At 49.0% G+C, this 19,678-nt stretch overlaps 1 protein-coding gene across 3 annotated transcripts in view; it reads right to left on the reverse strand.

The window, feature by feature from the left end:
• The window catches only part of LOC119977183 (F-box/WD repeat-containing protein 7-like), a 267,076-nt gene that overhangs the window by 16,310 nt on the left and 231,088 nt on the right, over positions 1–19,678 (reverse strand). For all 3 annotated transcript variants that reach the window (XM_038817862.1, XM_038817863.1, XM_038817864.1), the window contains one exon: positions 582–763. In XM_038817862.1, the coding sequence (XP_038673790.1) occupies positions 582–763 (182 nt within the window). The remainder of the gene's footprint in view (positions 1–581; positions 764–19,678) is intronic.

Here is a 19,678-nt window from a genome sequence, read left to right on the forward strand (position 1 = left end):
AAACAAATAGCATGGTTGTGGGGAAGGGTATGAATTGATTGAAAGCTGCTTCAGGCATGACTGTTTCTCCCTTGCTGTATGTTTCCATGATTCATTACAGCAAGTGGATTGAGTTTTAACTGGGAATTGAGTAATGGTTCCAGATCAACATCAAACCTCAGAAAAACAGGTTTTAAAAAAAAAATGTTAGGTTATGTAAATGCTTCAAATAAATTGGGACTTTTCTCATTGGATCACAGCTAGTTGCAGGAGTTTGGGGGGAGTCAAAACGGGAAGGTTTTTGGTGAAGTGAAAAATGATTTACATTGGTTTATGAATTGGTAACAGTGGTGTGGGTGAGGCAGAAATTGAAGATAATCATTGGAAGAATGAATACAGGAAAACTTTTCACACCGAGGTTTTGAAGAAAGAGTGCAGACTGTTAGTTAAAAGGTAATGGGGTAACGATTGAACAGAACTGTGGGAAAATGTGAACATACCCTCCTGCTCGGTATGTGCTAAGATTTAATGGTGTGTTCCTACTTGGGAAATTACAACATGTAAAGTTGCCTTGTGCACCATTTATGCAGATATTGCCTTACTTGTTGCCATGGAGATGCATGCACCGTACAGTGGAGGCATGTCCATAAAGCGTGTGAATACATTCGCCCGTTTCTGCGTTCCACACCTTCAGGGTACGATCCGTCGAGCCGCTGATCACTATATTCCCCCTCATCTGTGATGACCACACTCCACCCGTGTGTCCGACCAGTGTCTGCACACACTGCAAAACAAGCCAACAAACAGCAGGCTTAAAAACAACTGACAGCAAAACAGTGGGAAATGAGCAGCAATATCACAGGTAGATAAGGTGGCCTGGCATTTACACAGCATTTAATCTTGCCTTTCCTTGTGATGGAGTGATAGTTACATAGACAAGTGAAGAATCCATTTTCTACTCACCTAAATCCTATATACAGGTGATATGAAAATTGACCGTGTGGTTGATAGGAAGGCAGAAAGCCCTAAACTACAGCAAGGCATCAATGGGCTCATAAGGGGAAGTAGATTTAGGACAGAGTTGAGGAGGAACTTCTTCACCCAAAGGGTTGTGAATCTATGGAATTCCTTGCCCAGTGAAGCAGTTGAGACTCCTTCATTACATGTTTTTAAGATAAAGATAGATAATTTTTTGAAGAATAAAGTGATTAAGAGTTATGGTGTTCGGGCCGGAAAGTGGAGCTGAGTCCACAAAAGATCAGCCATGATCTCATTGAATGGCGGAGCAGGCTCGAGGGGCCAGATGGCCGACTCCTGGTTCTTATGTTAAGCTAAAAAGCTGGAGTAGTGAGAAGGTGGCAAAGCAGCAGTGCACAATAAATGGAAGGAAAGCGCTGAGGAACAGTTGGACCTTGGCAGTGCATATCTGTTCATCCCTGAAGTGAGATAAGGTGGCTCAGAGGACAAATGCTTTATTATTCTGCCTTATTGGTTGGAGTCTAGAGTAGTTAAGAGAGACTGGACAGATTTGGGGTTGTTTTCAGTGGACCAGAGGAGGCCGAGGGGAGATTTAATTGAGGTTTGTAAAATTACAAGGAGCCTGAATAGAGTGGATTGGAAGGACCTTTCAGTGGCAGCATGAAACATAGATATCGAGTAACTGGAAGAAAATTAGAGGGAGATTAGCAGTCATTCTTTCACCCAGAGGGTTTCAGGGATCAGGAACTCTGCTTGAAAGGGAGGTAGAGGCAAAAACCCTCATGGCATTTAAACAACAGCTCTGATATGCACTTGACGTGCTATAACCTCCAGGGTTTTGACAAACTGGAAAAGCAACATTGCATTGATGGTTCTTTATCAGCCAGCATGTACAGAATGGGTCAGATAGCCTCCTCCCTGATTCAACTTTCTATGTTTGCTGAGGAGATGAGAGCACAGTTAAATGAGATTGGACAAATTGGTGCTTTTAATCTTCAAATTTCTTGACAAATCGTAGAAGTGGGTTTCCTCCGGGTGCTGCAGTTTCCTCCCACAGTCAAAGGTTGGATTGGCCTAACTAAACCCCACTTAGTGTCCCAGGATATTTTATTTATTTATTTACTTTTTATTCGTTCATGGGATGTGGGTGTCGCTGGCTGGGCCAGCATTCATTCCATCCAAACATTTTGATCAGGTAGACCTCGTTTTGCAAGGTCTGCAGTCACAGGCAGAGCTCCGTCACCATGACGCCAGGCAGAGCTCTGTCACCATGACGCTAGGCAGAGCTCTGTCACCATGACGCCAGGCAGAGCTCCGTCACCATGACGCCAGGCAGAACTCCGTCACCATGACGCCAGGCAGAGCTCTGTCACCATGACGCCAGGCAGAGCTCCGTCACCATGACGCCAGGCAGAACTCCGTCACCATGACGCCAGGCAGAGCTCCGTCACCATGACGCCAGGCAGAGCTCTGTCACCATGACGCCAGGCAGAGCTCCGTCACCATGACGCCAGGCAGAGCTCCGTCACCATGACGCCAGGCAGAGCTCCGTCACCATGACGCCAGGCAGAGCTCCGTCACCATGACGACAGGCAGAGCTCCGTCACCATGACGCCAGGCAGAGCTCCGTCACCATGACGACAGGCAGAGCTCCGTCACCATGACGCCAGGCAGAGCTCCGTCACCATGACGCCAGGCAGAGCTCCGTCACCATGACGCCAGGCAGAGCTCGGTCACCATGACGCCAGGCAGAGCTCGGTCACCATGACGCCAGGCAGAGCTCTGTCACCATGACGCCAGGCAGAGCTCTGTCACCATGACGCCAAGCAGAGCTCCGTCACCATGACGCCAGGCAGAGCTCCGTCACCATGACGCCAGGCAGAGCTCTGTCACCATGACGCCAGGCAGAGCTCTGTCACCATGACGCCAAGCAGCACCCAGTTGCCAGGCAATGCTCCATTGCGATATCTGCCGTATCACTACCTTGGTGATGTACTCTGGGTTTTTAGTGGGGTGCGAATCCATAACCTTTCCAATCAGATAGGCGAGTGCTGTATTCCTACATAGCGAGCACTTTTCCAGGAGACACATCCGGAGTGAGACTCATACAGAGTGAGAGATTTAAACTTGGTAATTTGGTGCAGTGAGGTAATTCGGTGCAGAGTGTGAGGAGGTGCTTTTTAACCCTGGTAAGTGACTGGTAAGTAGTCTCTCTTTTTCTTTTCATTGTCTAATTTATTTATTTTTATTTTGAAATTGTAGTTGTTTAAGTGTACCAAGGGTTTAAGACATGGCAGGAGATCCCAGACCCGTGTCATGCTCCTCGTGTGCGATGTGGGAGCTCAGGGACACGTCCACTGTCCCTGACTCCTTCACGTGCAAGAAGTGTGTTCAGTTGCAGCTCTTGTTAGACCGCTTGACGGCTCTGGAGCTGCGGATGGACTCACTTTGGAGCATCCGCGATGCTGAGGAGGTCGTGGATAGCACGTTTAGCGAGTTGGTCACACCGCAGGTGAAGGTTACTGAGGGAGATAGAAAATGGGTGACCAAAAGAAAGAGCAAGAGTAGGAAGGCAGTGCAGGTGTCCCCTGCGGTCATCTCCCTGCAAAACAGATATACCGCTTTGGATACTGTTGAGGGAGATGGCTCACCAGGGGAAGGCAGCAGCAGCCAGGTTCATGGCACCATGGCTGGCTCTGCTGCACAGCAGGGCAGGAAGAAAAATGGCAGGGCTATAGTGATAGGGGACTCGATCGTAAGGGGAATAGACAGGCGGTTCTGTGGACGCAATCGAGACTCCAGGATGGTATGTTGCCTCCCTGGTGCAAGGGTCAAGGATGTCTCGGAGCGGCTGCAGGACATTCTGGGGGGGGAGGGTGAACAGACAGCTGTCGTGGTGCACATAGGCACCAACGATATAGGTAAAAAACGGGATGAGGTCCTACAAACGGAATTCAGGGATTTAGGAGTTAAACTAAAAAGTAGGACCTCAAAGGTAGTAATCTCAGGATTGCTACCAGTGCCACGAGCTAGTCAGAGTAGGAATGTCAGGATAGATAGGATGAATGCGTGGCTCGAGAGATGGTGCAAGAGGGAGGGATTCAAATTCCTGGGGCATTGGGACCGGTTCTGGGGGAGGTGGGACCAGTACAAACCGGACGGTCTGCACTTGGGCAGGACTGGAACCGATGTCCTAGGGGGGGTGTTTGCTAGAGCTGTTGGGGAGGGTTTAAACTAATGTGGCAGGGGGATGGGAACCAATGCTGGAAGTTGGAAGGTAGTAAAACAGGGACAGAAACAAAAGGAAGTAAGGGGAAAAGTGCAAGGCAGAGAAGACATAGTCAGAAATCCATAAGGGCGACAGTACAAGGTACAGTGACTGAGGGGAGCACAGTGAATAGGCCCAGTAATAACAAAAGGAATAAAACTGGAGATGTTAAGATTCAAAACAGAGGTAAAAAAACCAACATAAGTGTACTTTACCTGAATGCTCGTAGTATTCGGAATAAAGTAAATGAGTTGGTGGCACAAATCATCGTAAATGACTATGATTTAGTGGCCATTACTGAAACATGGTTAAAGGATGGTCACGACTGGGAGTTAAATATCCGAGGGTATCAAACTATTCGGAAGGACAGAATGGATGGTAAGGGAGGTGGTGTTGCTCTGTTATTTAAGGATGACATCCGGGCAATAGTAAGGGATGACATCGGTGCTATGGAGGATAAGGTTGAATCCATTTGGGTGGAAATCAGGAATAGTAAGGCGAAAAAGTCACTGATAGGAGTAGTCTATCGGCCACCAAATAGTAACGATATGGTGGGGCAGGCAATAAACAAAGAAATAACTGATGCATGTAGAAATGATACAGCAGTTATCATGGGGGATTTTAATCTACATGTCGATTGGTTTAACCAGGTCGGTCAAGGCAACCGTGAGGAGGAGTTTATAGAATGTATCCGCGATAGTTTCCTAGAACAGTATGTAATGGAACCTACGAGGGAACAAGCGGTCCTAGATCTTGTCCTGTGTAATGAGACAGGATTGATTCATGATCTCATAGTTAGGGATCCTCTCGGAAGGAGCGATCACAATATGGTGGAATTTAAAATACAGATGGAGGGTGAGAAAGTAAAATCAAATACTAGTGTTTTGTGTTTAAACAAAGGAGATTACAAGGGGATGAGAGAAGAACTAGCTAAGGTAGAGTGGGAGCTAAGACTTTATGGTGGAACAGTTGAGGAACAGTGGAGAACCTTCCAAGCGATTTTTCACAGTGCTCAGCAAAGGTTTATACCAACAAAAAGGAAGGACGGAAGAAAGAGGGAAAATCGACCGTGGATATCTAAGGAAATAAGGGAGAGTATCAAATTGAAGGAAAAAGCATATAAAGTGGCAAAGATTGCTGGGAGATTAGAGGACTGGGAAATCTTTAGGGGGCAACAGAAAGCTACTAAAAAAGCTATAAAGAAGAGTAAGATAGAGTATGAGAGTAAACTTGCTCAGAATATAAAAACAGACAGTAAAAGTTTTTACAAATATATAAGACAAAAAAGAGTGGCTAAGGTAAATATTGGTCCTTTAGAGGGTGAGAAGGGAGTTTTAATAATGGGAAATGAGGAAATGGCTGAGGAACTGAACAGGTTTTTTGGGTCGGTCTTCACAGTGGAAGACACAAATAACATGCCAGCGACTGATAGAAATGAGGCTATGACAGGTGAGGACCTTGAGAGGATTGTTATCACAAAGGAGGGAGTGATGGGCAAGCTAATGGGGCTAAAGGTAGACAAGTCTCCTGGCCCTGATGGAATGCATCCCAGAGAGCTAAAAGAGATGGCTAGGGAAATTGCAGATGCACTAGTGATAATTTACCGAAATTCACTAGACTCTGGGGTGGTCCCGGTGGATTGGAAATTAGCAAACGTGACGCCACTGTTTAAAAAAGGAGGTAGGCAGAAAGCAGGAAATTATAGGCCAGTGAGTTTAACTTCGGTAATAGGGAAGATGCTGGAATCTATCATCAAGGAAGAAATTGCGAGGCATCTGGATAGAAACTGTCCCATTGGGCAGACGCAGCATGGGTTCGTTAAAGGCAGGTCATGCCTAACTAATTTAGTGGAATTTTTTGAGGACATTACCAGTGCAGTAGATAACGGGGAGCCGATGGATGTGGTATATCTGGATTTCCAGAAAGCCTTTGACAAGGTGCCACACAAAAGGTTGCTGCATAAGATAAAGATGCATGGCATTAAGGGTAAAGTAGTAGCATGGATAGAGGATTGGTTAATTAATAGAAAGCAAAGAGTTGGGATAAATGGGTGTTTCTCTGGTTGGCAATCAGTAGCTAGTGGTGTCCCTCAGGGATCCGTGTTGGGCCCACAATTGTTCACAATTTACATTGATGATTTGGAGTTGGGGACCAAGGGCAATGTGTCCAAGTTTGCAGATGACACTAAGATGAGTGGTAAAGCGAAAAGTGCAGAGGATACTGGAAGTCTGCAGAGGGATTTGGATAGGTTAAGTGAATGGGCTCGGGTCTGGCAGATGGAATACAATGTTGACAAATGTGAGGTTATCCATTTTGGTAGGAATAACAGCAAGCGGGATTATTATTTAAACGATAAAATATTAAAGCATGCTGCTGTTCAGAGAGACTTGGGTGTGTAGTGCATGAGTCACAGAAGGTTGGTTTACAAATGCAACAGGTGATTAAGAAGGCAAATGGAATTTTGTCCTTCATTGCTAGAGGGATGGAGTTTAAGACTAGGGAGGTTATGTTGCAATTGTATAAGGTGTTAGTGCGGCCACACCTGGAGTATTGTGTTCAGTTTTGGTCTCCTTACTTGAGAAAGGACGTACTGGCACTGGAGGGTGTGCAGAGGAGATTCACTAGGTTAATCCCAGAGCTGAAGGGGTTGGATTATGAGGAGAGGTTGAGTAGACTGGGACTGTACTCGTTGGAATTTAGAAGGATGAGGGGGGATCTTATAGAAACATTTAAAATTATGAAGGGAATAGATAGGATAGATGCGGGCAGGTTGTTTCCACTGGCGGGTGACAGCAGAACTAGGGGGCATAGCCTCAAAATAAGGGGAAGTAGATTTAGGACTGAGTTTAGGAGGAACTTCTTCACCCAAAGGGTTGTGAATCTATGGAATTCCTTGCCCAGTGAAGCAGTTGAGGCTCCTTCATTACATGTTTTTAAGGTAAAGATAGATAGTTTTTTGAAGAATAAAGGGATTAAGGGTTATGGTGTTCGGGCCGGAAAGTGGAGCTGAGTCCACAAAGGATCAGCCATGATCTAATTGAATGGCGGAGCAGGCTCGAGGGGCCAGATGGCCTACTCCTGCTCCTAGTTCTTATGTTCTTATAGGGTGGATTCTATCTCAGTGTAAATCTCAGTCAAAGATGTCCCCGTCTCCACTGCAATCTACCAATAATTGGAGTAGGGAGCTCAGGGGCAATTTTATTTTGGTTTCCAGGCCTAACCTTCACAGATCCCAGCAATCATTCAGATTTGCTTTCACTCAACAAACTGACAATTTATGTCACAATTCCCTGGGAAAGAGATTCCATTTTACTGGAAAGGAGAATAAATTCATTGTTTTCTCGCTCCAGACAGATTGGCAAAATAGTACCTGTGCCCAACCAGCCTGACTCCAGTCTGCACTTGGGAATGGTGCGTGTAATCTGGCACAACCCATTTACTAATGAAGGGCCGCAGTGGAGCAGGTCCATCATGATCAGGTTTACAATTCCCTCCTTCAGTGGAGGCAACTGGGTGCCTCTGCAAGGGGGTCAGTGGAGGAGGAAACAAGGACAAAAATAGACCGAAAGACGAATAAGAAAAGTTATAGGCAAGGGGGCAGCACGGTGGGACTTCCGGTTGCGGCAATGCGAAGCTAAGCCGCACGTTCGGTAGCTCCCGCTACTTTTAGAACTTCGGGCTCTTTTAAGAACAAAGAAAATTACAGCACAGGAACATGCCCTTTGGCCTCCCAGCCTGCGCCGATCCAGATCCTTTATCTAAACCTGTTGCCTATTTTCCAAGGTCTACTTCTCTCTGTTCCCCGCCCGTTCATATATCTGTCCAGATGCATCTTAAATGATGCTATTGTGCCCGCCTCTACCACCTCCGCTGGTAAAGCGTTCCAGGCACCCATCACCCTCTGCGTAAAAAACTTTCCACGTACATCTCCCTTAAACTTTTCCCCTCTCACCTTGAAATCGTGACCCCCTGTAACTGACACCCCCACTCTTGGGAAAAGCTTGTTGCTATCCACCCTGTCCATACCTCTCAGAATTTTGTAGACCTCAATCAGGTCCCCCCTCAACCTCTGTCTTTCCAACGAAAACAATCCTAATCTACTCAACATTTCTTCATAGCTAGCACCCTCCATACCAGGCAACATCCTGGTGAATCTCTGCACCCTCTGTAAAGCAACCACATCCTTCTGGTGATGTGGCGACCAGAAATGCACGCAGTTATTCCAAATGTGGCCTAACCAAAGTCCGATACAACTGTAACATGACCTGCCGACTCTTGTACTCAATACCCCGTCCGGTGAAGGCAAGCATGCTGTATGCCTTCTTGACCACTCTATCCACCTGCGTTGCCACCTTCAGGGTACAATGGACCTGAACTCCCAGATCTCTCTGTACATCAATTTTCCCCAGGACTCTTCCATTGACCACATAGTCTGCTCTTGAATTAGATCTTCCAAAATGCATCACCTCGCATTTGCCTGGATTGAACTCCATCTGCCATTTCTCTACCCAACTCTTCAATCTATCTATATTTTGTTGTATTCTCTGACAGTCCGCCTCGCTATCTGCAACTCCACCAATCTTAGTATCATCTGCAAACTTGCTCATCAGACCACTTATACCTTCGTCCAGATCATTTATGTATATCACAAACAACAGTGGTCCGAGCACGGATCCCTGTGGAACACCACTAGTCACCTTTCTCCATTTTAAGACACTCCCTTCCACCACTACTCTGTCTCCTGTTGCCCAGCCAGTTCTTTATCCATCTATCTAGTACACCCTGAACCCCATACGACTTCACTTTTTCCATCAACCTGCCATGGGAAACTTTATCAAATGCTTTACTGAAGTCCATGCATATGACATCTACAGCCCTTCCCTCATCAATTAACTTTTTGTCACTTCCTCAAAGAATTCTATTAGGTTTGTAAGACATGACCTTCCCTGCACAAAACAATGCTGCCTTTCACTGATAAGTCTATTTTCTTCCAAATGTGAATAGATCCTATCCCTCAGTATCTTCTCCAACAGTTTGCCTACCACTGACGTCAAGTCACAGGTCTATAATTCCCTGGATTATCCCTGCGACCCTTCTTAAACAAAGGGACAACATTAGCAATTCTCCAGTCCTCTCCGGGACCTCACCCGTGCTCAAGGATGCTGCAAAGGTATCTGTTAAGGCCCCAGCTATTTCGTCCCTCACTTCCCTCAGTAACCTGGGATAGATCCCATCCGGTCCTGGGGACCTGTCCACCTTAATGCCTTTTAGAATACCCAAAACCTCCCCCTTCCTTATGCCGACATGACTTAAGAGTATTTAAACATCCATCCCAAGCCTCAACATCCATTATGTCCCTCTCCTTGGTGAATACCGATGCAAAGTACTCATTAAGAAGCTCACTCATTTCCACTGACTCCACGCATAAATTCCCTCTTTTGTCTTTGAGTGGGCCAATCCTTTCTCTAGTTACCCTCTTGCTCCTTATATACGAATAAAAAGCTTTGAGATTTTCCTTAACCTTGTTAGCCAAAGATATTTCATGACCCCTTTTAGCCCTCTTTATTGCGCGTTTGAGATTTGTCCTACTTTCCAGATATTCCTTCAAAGCTTCATCAGTTTTGAGTTGCCTCGATCTTATGTATGCTTCCTTTTTCATCTTAGCTAGTCTCACAATTCCACCCGTCATCCATGGTTCCCTAATCTTGCTATTTCTATCTCTCATTTTCAAAGGAACATGTCTGTCCTGCACTCTAATCAACCTTTCCTTAAAAGACTCCCACATTTCAAATGTGGATTTACCCTTAAACAGCTGCTCCCAATCCACATTGCCTAGCTCCTGCCGAATTTTGTTACACTCTGCCTTTCCCCAATTTAGCACTCTTCCTTTAGGACCACTCTCGTCTTTGTCCATGAGTATTCTAAAACTTACGGAATTGTGATCGCTGTTCCCAAAGTAATCACTGACTGAAACATCAACCACCTGGCCGGGATCATTCCCCAATACCAGGTCCAGTATGGCCCCTTCCCGAGTTGGACTATTTACACACTGCTCTAAAAAACTCCTGGATGCTCCTTACAAATTCTGCTCCATCTACGCCTCTAACACTACACGAATCCCATTCAATGTTGGGGAAGTTAAAATCTCCCATCACAACCACCCTATTGCTCCTACAGGGCCCGCAGCGGTGCTGGTTGGACTTTTCCTCTGGTGGGAACACATCCACTGTGCTCATCTGCCGGTGGATGGACTGGACCAGGAGCGAGCCGGTCAGAAAATCGGCTTTGGAGCAGAGAAAAGTGCGAGGCAGGAAAAACAAGATGGTGGCGTGCGGGGAACCGGCAGCGTGGCAGCAGTGGGCGCAGAGGCAGCAGGAGCTGCTCCATCGCTGCTTCAGAGAGCTGAAAGCGGAGATCCTGGAACCGCTTAAGGCCTCGCTGGACAAGCTCATGGCGACTCAGGGTGCGGAGATCCGGAAGCTACAGCAAAAGGCCTCTGAGAGCGAGGACGAACTCCTGGGCCTGGCAGTGAAGGTGGAGTCGCACGAGGCGCTTCACAAGAAATGGCTGGCAAGGATGGAGGAGATGGAGAACCGCTCCCATCGGAAGAACCTGCGGATTCTGGGCCTCCCGGAGGGGCTGGAAGGTTCGGATTTGGGGGCCTACGTGGTTGTGATGCTGAACTCGTTAATGGGCGCGAGGTCGTTCCAAGGACCCTTGGAGCTGGAGGGGGCCCATCGAGTGCTGTTGAGGAAGCCCAGGCCGAACGAGCCGCCTAGGGCGGTGCTGGTCCGTTTTCACCGCTTCGTTGACCGTGAGTGTGTGCTGAGATGGGCGAAGAAGGAAAGGAGCAGCAGGTGGGAGAACGCAGAGATCCGGATTTATCAGGATTGGAGCGCGGAGGTGGCGAAGAGAAGGGCTGGTTTCAATCGGGCGAAGGGAGCGCTTCACAGGAAGGGGGTGAAGTTTGGCCTAAATAGAGGCAGGCAGGTTGTTTCCACTGGCGGGTGACAGCAGAACTAGGGGGCATAGCCTCAAAATAAGGGGAAGTAGATTTAGGACTGAGTTTAGGAGGAACTTCTTCACCCAAAGGGTTGTGAATCTATGGAATTCCTTGACCAGTGAAGCAGTTGAGGCTCATTCATGAAATGTTTTTAAGGTAAAGATAGAAAGTTTTTTGAAGAATAAAGGGATTAAGGGTTATGGTGTTCGGGCTGGAAAGTGGAGCCGAGTCCACAAAAGATCAGCCATGATCTCATTGAATGGCGGAGCAGGCTCGAGGGGCCAGATGGCCGACTCCTGCTCCTAGTTCTTATGAATCTGAAACCCTGCCCCTGACACAATCTCTTCAGCCACGTATTCATCCTACATATCCTATCATTTCTACTCTGCACGTGGCACCGGTAGTAATCCTGAAATCACTACCTTTGAGGTCTGATTTCTTAACTTCCTTCCTAGCTCCCTGTATTCTGCTTTTCGGACCTTATCCCTTCTTTTTTTTAAACCTATGTCATTTGTACCGATGTGTACCACGACCACTGGCTGTTCACCCTCCCACTCCAGAATGTCCTGCAGCCGCTCCGAGACATCCTTGACTCTCGCACCAGGGAGGCAACCTACCATCCTGGAGTTTCGTTTGCGGCCACAGAAACCCCTTACAATTGAATCCCTAATAGCTATTGCACTGTTACACTTATTACCTTTCCCCTCTGTAGCAGAACCAACCATGGTTTGGTTGTTGCTGTTTTCCCGATAGGCCATTCCACTGAACAGTATCCAAACCGGTATGTCTGTTCTGCAGGGGAATGGCCACAGGAGGTTCCTGCCCTACCTGCCTCGCTCTCTTGCTCTGTCTGGTGGTCACGCTCTCTTGCTCTGTCTGGTGGTCACCCAATTCCCTTCCGGCCTGCGGAGTCTGAGCCTGCGGTGTGACCACCTCTGTATACGTGCTATCCATGATACTCTCCGACTCGCGGATGCTCCAGTGTCTCCAGCCGCCACTCCAGCTCTGAAACTCGAGCTGCCCGGAGCTGTAACTGGAGACACTTCCTGCACACATGTTGACCCTAGGGTCTGAAACTGTCCCCAGCCTGGCACATGGAGCTAGAGGAGCAGACCACGCCTTGGAGCTGTCCTGCCATGGATTATTCCTTTAAATTAAACCTTGGAAAATAAACTTTAGGAAGATGGTTTTGTGTCAGATTCAACTAATCCCTGTATACAATTTAATTAGATTAAAAACAGAGTATTTATCCCTCTTGGTCTGACAACAAATTAAAAGTAGTTATTTAATTGAAATTAAAAAAGTTATTTAAATCAAAATTTAAAAAATTGTAATTCAAATCAACTTCAAAATAGTAATCCAAGTCAAATCAAAACTAGTATTTAAATCAGAAACTCCACAGATATTCAAATATAGCCCACTCTGCCATTCAGCCAATCAGGTCACAATTTCGTGTGATGTCATTTTACCGGGTTTTTTTCAATTTTGAAACACAGACAGCTGTCTTACCCGATAGCGGTGTCCCTAACCCGAACCCTTTCTCTCCGCGCTCTTTATTGAAGTCTCGTCTTCCCTCTGCGCTCTTTATTGAAGTCTCGCCCTCTCTCTCTCTGCGCTCTTTATTGAAGTCTCGCCCACTCTCGTTATTGCGCTCTTTACTGAAGTCTCGCCCTCGCTCTCTCTGCGCTCTTTATTGAAGTCTCGCCCTCGCTCTCTCTGCGCTCTTTATTGAAGTCTCGCCCTCGCTCTCTCTGCGCTCTTTATTGAAGTCTCGCCCTCTCTCTCTCTGCGCTCTTTATTGAAGTCTCGCCCACTCTCGTTATTGCGCTCTTTACTGAAGTCTCGCCCTCGCTCTCTCTGCGCTCTTTATTGAAGTCTCGCCCTCGCTCTCTCTGCGCTCTTTATTGAAGTCTCGCCCTCGCTCTCTCTGCGCTCTTTATTGAAGTCTCGCCCTCGCTCTCTCTGCGCTCTTTATTGAAGTCTCGCCCTCGCTCTCTCTGCGCTCTTTACTGAAGTCTCGCCCTCGCTCTCTCTGCGCTCTTTATTGAAGTCTCGGCCTCGCTCCCTCTGCGCTCTTTACTGAAGTCTCGCCCTCTCTCTCTGCGCTCTTTATTGAAGTCTCACCCTCTCCCTCTCCACGCTCTTTATTGAAGTCTCGCCCTCTCAACGCACTCTTCACTGAAGTCTCGTCCTCTCTCTTTATTGCGCTCTTTATTGAAGTCTCGCCCTATCTCTCTGCGCTCTTTATTGAAGTCTCGCCTTCGCTCTCTCTGCACTCGTTATTGAAGTCTCGCCCTCTCTCTCTCTGCGCTCTTTATTGAAGTCTTGCCCTCTCTCTCTGCGCTCTTTACTGAAGTCTCGCCCTCTCTCTTTATTGCGCTCTTTATTGAAGTCTCGCCCTATCTCTCTGCGCTCTTTATTGAAGTCTCGCCTTCGCTCTCTCTGCACTCGTTATTGAAGTCTCGCCCTCTCTCTCTCTGCGCTCTTTATTGAAGTCTCGCCCTATCTCTCTGCGCTCTTTATTGAAGTCTCGTCCTCGCTCTCTCTGCACTCGTTATTGAAGTCTCGCCCTCTCTCTTTATTGCGCTCTTTATTGAAGTCTCGCCCTATCTCTCTGCGCTCTTTACTGAAGTCTCGCCCTCTCTCTCTCCGCGCTCTTTATTGAAGTCTCGCCCTCTCTCTCTCCGCGCTCTTTATTGAAGTCTCGTCCTCTCCCTCTCTGCGCTCTTTATTGAAGTCTTGCCCTTTCTGCGTTCCTTATTGAAGTCTCACCCTCTCTCTTTATTGCGCTCTTTATTGAAGTCTCGCCCTCTCTCTCGCTCTCTGCGCTCTTTATTGAAGTCTCGCACTCTCTCTTTATTGCGCTCTTTATTGAAGTCTCGTCCTCGCTCTCTCTGCACTCTTTATTGAAGTCTCGCCCTCTCTCTTTATTGCGCTCTTTGTTGAAGTCTCGCACTCTCTCTCCGCGCTCTTTACTGAAGTCTCGCCCTCTCTCCGCACTCTTTATTGAAGTCTTGCCCTCTCTCTCCACGCTCTTTATTGAAGTATCATCCTCTCTCTCTCTCTGCGCTCTTTATTGAAGTCTTGCCCTCTCTCTCTGCGCTCTTTATTGAAGGCTTGCCCTCTCTCTCTCTCCGCGCCCTTTATTGAAGTCTCGCCCTCTCTCCGCGCTCTGTATTGAAGTCTCGCCCTCTCTCTCCGTGCTCTGTATTGAAGTCTCGCCCTCTCTCCGCGCTCTGTATTGAAGTCTCGCCCTCTCTCTCTCTGCGCTCTTTACTGAAGTCTCGCCCTCTCTCTCTCTGTGCTCTTTACTGAAGTCTCGCCCTCTCTCTCCGCGCTCTTTACTGAAGTCTCGCCCTCTCTCCGCACTCTTTATTGAAGTCTTGCCCTCTCTCTTTATTGCGCTCTTTGTTGAAGTCTCGCACTCTCTCTCCGCGCTCTTTATTGAAGTCTTGCCCTCTCTCTCCACGCTCTTTGTTGAAGTCTCATCCTCTCGCTCTCTCTGCGCTCTTTATTGAAGTCTTGCCCTCTCTCTCTCTCTGCGCTCTTTATTGAAGGCTTGCCCTCTCTCTCTCTCCGCGCCCTTTATTGAAGTCTCGCCCTCGCTCCGCGCTCTGTATTGAAGTCTCGCCCTCTCTCTCTCCGCGCTCTGTATTGAAGTCTCGCCCTCTCTCTCTCCGCGCTTTGTATTGAAGTCTCGCCCTCTCTCCGCGCTCTGTATTGAAGTCTTGCCCTCTCTCTCTCTCTTTCTGCGCTCTTTACTGAAGTCTCGCCCTCTCTCTCCCCGCGCTCTTTACTGAAGTCTCGCCCACTCTCTCTCCGCGCCCTTTATTGAAGTCTTGCCCTCTCTCCGCGCACTTTATTGAAGTCTCGCTCTCTCTTTCTCCGCGCTCTTTACTGATGCTGGGGAAATTGATGGGACTGAAGGCTGATAAATCCCCAGGGCCTGAGAATCTACATCCCAGGGGACTGAAGGAGGCGGCTCTGGAAATAGTGGGTACATTGGTGGTCATCTTCCAAGATTCTATAGACTCTGGAACTGTTCCTGCAGATTGGAGGGTGGCTAATGTAACTCCGCTATTTAAAAAGGGAGGTCGAGAGAAAACAGAGAATTATAGACCAGTCAGCCTGACGTCAGTAGTGGGGAAAATTCTGGATCCATTATTAAAGGTTTTACAGCAGAGCAATTAAAAATCAGTGGCAGGATTGGACAGAGTCAGCATGGATTTATAAAACCATGTGGACAAATCTACCTTAATTCTTCGAGGATGCAACCAGCAGAATTGATGAAGAGGAGCCAGTGCATATGGTGTATTTGGACTTTCAGAAGGCTTTTGACAAAGTCTCACACAAGATTAGCGTGTAAAATTAAAGCACATGTGATTGGGGGTAGTGTATGAGATGGATAGGAAACTGGTTGGCAGACAGGAAACAGTAGAAACAAATGGGCCTGTTTTCAAATTGGCAGGCAGTGACTAGTGGGGTACCGCAGGGATCTGTGCTGGGACCCCAGCTATTCACTGAAGGTAAGCATGCAGGTACAGCAGGCAGTGAAGGTAAGCGGCAGGTACAGCAGGCAGTGAAGGTAAGCGGCAGGGGCAGCAGGCGGCGAAGGTAAGCGGCAGGTACAGCAGGCGGTGAAGGTAAGCGGCAGGTACAGCAGGCGGTGAAGGTAAGCGGCAGGTACAGCAGGCGGTGAAGGTAAGCGGCAGGTACAGCAGGCGGTGAAGGTAAGCGGCAGGTACAGCAGGCGGTGAGGGTAAGCGGCAGGTACAGCAGGCGGTGAAGGTAAGCGGCAGGTACAGCAGGCGGTGAAGGTAAGCGGCAGGTACAGCAGGCGGTGAAGGTAAGCGGCAGGTACAGCAGGCGGTGAGGGTAAGCGGCAGGTACAGCAGGCGGTGAGGGTAAGCGGCAGGTACAGCAGGCGGTGAAGGTAAGCGGCAGGTACAGCAGGCGGTGAGGGTAAGCGGCAGGTACAGCAGGCGGTGAATGTAAGCGGCAGGTACAGCAGGCGGCGAAGGTAAGCATGTAGGTACAGCAGGCGGTGAAGGCAAGCATGTAGGTACAGCAGGCGGTGAAGGTAAGCATGTAGGTACAGAAGGCGGTGAAGGTAAGCGGCAGGTACAGCAGGCGGTGAAGGTAAGCGGCAGGTACAGCAGGCGGTGAAGGTAAGCGGCAGGTACAGCAGGCGGTGAAGGTAAGCGGCAGGTACAGCAGGCGGTGAAGGTAAGCGGCAGGTACAGCAGGCGGTGAGGGTAAGCGGCAGGTACAGCAGGCGGTGAGGGTAAGCGGCAGGTACAGCAGGCGGTGAAGGTAAGCGGCAGGTACAGCAGGCAGTGAAGGTAAGCGGCAGGGGCAGCAGGCGGCGAAGGTAAGCGGCAGGTACAGCAGGCGGTGAAGGTAAGCGGCAGGTACAGCAGGCGGTGAAGGTAAGCGGCAGGTACAGCAGGCGGTGAAGGTAAGCGGCAGGTACAGCAGGCGGTGAAGGTAAGCGGCAGGTACAGCAGGCGGTGAGGGTAAGCGGCAGGTACAGCAGGCGGTGAAGGTAAGCGGCAGGTACAGCAGGCGGTGAAGGTAAGCGGCAGGTACAGCAGGCGGTGAAGGTAAGCGGCAGGTACAGCAGGCGGTGAAGGTAAGCGGCAGGTACAGCAGGCGGTGAGGGTAAGCGGCAGGTACAGCAGGCGGTGAGGGTAAGCGGCAGGTACAGCAGGCGGTGAAGGTAAGCGGCAGGTACAGCAGGCGGTGAAGGTAAGCGGCAGGTACAGCAGGCGGTGAAGGTAAGCGGCAGGTACAGCAGGCGGTGAAGGTAAGCGGCAGGGGCAGCAGGCGGTGAGGATAAGCGGCAGGGGCAGCAGGCGGTGAAGGTAAGCGGCAGGTACAGCAGGCGGTGAGGGTAAGCGGCAGGTACAGCAGGCGGTGAATGTAAGCGGCAGGTACAGCAGGCGGCGAAGGTAAGCATGCAGGTACAGCAGGCGGTGAAGGCAAGCATGTAGGTACAGCAGGCGGTGAAGGTAAGCATGTAGGTACAGAAGGCGGTGAAGGTAAGCGGCAGGTACAGCAGGCGGTGAAGGTAAGCGGCAGGTACAGCAGGCGGTGAAGGTAAGCGGCAGGTACAGCAGGCGGTGAAGGCAAGCGGCAGGTACAGCAGGCGGTGAAGGTAAGCGGCAGGTACAGCAGGCGGTGAAGGTAAGCGGCAGGTACAGCAGGCGGTGAAGGCAAGCGGCAGGTACAGCAGGCGGTGAAGGTAAGCGGCAGGTACAGCAGGCGGTGAAGGTAAGCGGCAGGTACAGCAGGCGGTGAGGGTAAGCGGCAGGTACAGCAGGCGGTGAAGGTAAGCGGCAGGTACAGCAGGCGGTGAAGGTAAGCGGCAGGTACAGCAGGCGGTGAAGGCAAGCGGCAGGTACAGCAGGCGGTGAAGGCAAGCGGCAGGTACAGCAGGCGGTGAAGGTAAGCATGTAGGTACAGCAGGCGGTGAAGGCAAGCATGTAGGTACAGCAGGCGGTGAAGGTAAGCGGCAGGTACAGCAGGCGGTGAAGGTAAGCGGCAGGTACAGCAGGCGGTGAAGGTAAGCATGTAGGTACAGCAAGCGGTGAAGGCAAGCATGTAGGTACAGCAGGCGGTGAAGGTAAGCGGCAGGTACAGCAGGCGGTGAAGGTAAGCGGCAGGTACAGCAGGCGGTGAGGGTAAGCGGCAGGTACAGCAGGCGGTGAAGGTAAGCGGCAGGTACAGCAGGCGGTGAAGGTAAGCATGTAGGTACAGCAGGCGGTGAAGGCAAGCATGTAGGTACAGCAGGCGGTGAAGGTAAGCGGCAGGTACAGCAGGCAGTAAAGGAGGCAAATGGTATGCTGGCCTTCATTGCGAGAGGATTCGAGTAAATAAATTATCTTTATTGTCACAAGTAGGCTTACATTACCAATGCAGTGAAGTTACTGTGAAAAGCCCCTAGTCGTCACATTCCAGCGCCTGTTCGGGTACACAGGGAGAATTCAGAATTCTCAGCTGGTACAGGAATCGAGCCCGCACTGCTGGCCTTGTTCAGCATCACAAACCAGCTGTCTAGCCTACTGAGCTAAACTAGCTAAACCAGGAGCAGGGATGTGTTGCTGTATTTATACAGGGCTTTGGTGAGGCCACACCTGGAATATTGTGCGCAGTTTTGGTCTCCTTCTCTGAGGAAGGATGTTGTTGCTATGGAGGGAGAGCAGGGAAGGTTTACCCGGCTGATTCCTGGGATGGCGGGACTGACGTATGAGGAGAGATAAAATCGGTTCGGATTGTATTCGCTGGAGTTCAGAAGGATGAGTGGGAAATCTCATAGAAACCTATAAAATACTAACAGGACTGGACAGGGTAGATGCAGGAAGGATGTTCCCGATGGTGGGTGTGTCCAGAACCAGGGGTCACAGTCTGAGGATACGGGGTAAACCATTTCGGACAGAGATGAGGAGACATTTCTTCACCCAGAGAGCGGTGAGCCTGTGGAATTCATTACCACAGGAAGAAGTGGAGGCCAAAACATTGTATGTTTTCAAGAAGCAGTTAGACAGAGCACATGGGGCAAATGAGATCAAAGGATAAGGGGGAGAAAGTAGGATTAGGATATCGAGTTGGATAATCAGCCATGAACTTGAATGGTGGAGCAGGCTCAAAGGGCTGAATGGCCTCCTCCTGCTCTATGCTGCAATTGTCTACTGCAGTTTGTGCAGTGAGTTGGGGACCAAATGTAATGTGTCAAAGTTCGCAGATGACACTAAGATGAGTGGTCGAGCCAAGTGTGCAGAGGACACAAAGTCTGCAGAGGGATATAGATAGTTTGCGTGAGTGAGCAAGGGTCTGGCAGATAGAGTTCAATGTTGATAAATGTGAGGTCACCCATTTTGGTAGGAATAACAGCAAAATAGACTATTATTTAAATGGTAAAAAATTGCAGCATGCTGCTGTGCAGAGGGACCTGGGTGTGCTAGTGCACGCGTCTCAAAAAAGTTGGTTTGCAGATGCAGCAGGTAATTAATAAGGCAAATGGAATGTTGCCCTTCATTGCTAGAGGGATGGAGTTTAAAAGCAGGGAGGTTATGTTGCAGCTGTATAGGGTGCTGGTGAGGCCACACCTGGAGTACTGTGTACAGTTTTGGTCTCCTCACTTCAGAAAGGATGTACTGGCGCTGGAGGGGGTGCAAAGGAGATTCACTAGGTTGATTCCAGAGTTCTGGATTGGCTTATGAGGCGAGACTAAATAGACTGGGACTGTACTCATTGGAATTTAGAAGAATGAGGATCTTACAGAAACATATAAAATTATGAAGGGAATAGATAGGATAGATGCGGGCAGGTTGTTTCCACTGGCAGGTGAAAGCAGAACTAGGGAGCATAGCCTCAAAGTAAGAGCAAGCAGATTTAGGACTGAGTTTAGGAGGAACTTCTTCACCCAAAGGGTTGTGAATCTATGGAAT

The sequence above is a fragment of the Scyliorhinus canicula genome, chromosome 14 (assembly GCF_902713615.1).
Source record: "Scyliorhinus canicula chromosome 14, sScyCan1.1, whole genome shotgun sequence".
NCBI classification, from domain to species: domain Eukaryota; kingdom Metazoa; phylum Chordata; class Chondrichthyes; order Carcharhiniformes; family Scyliorhinidae; genus Scyliorhinus; species Scyliorhinus canicula.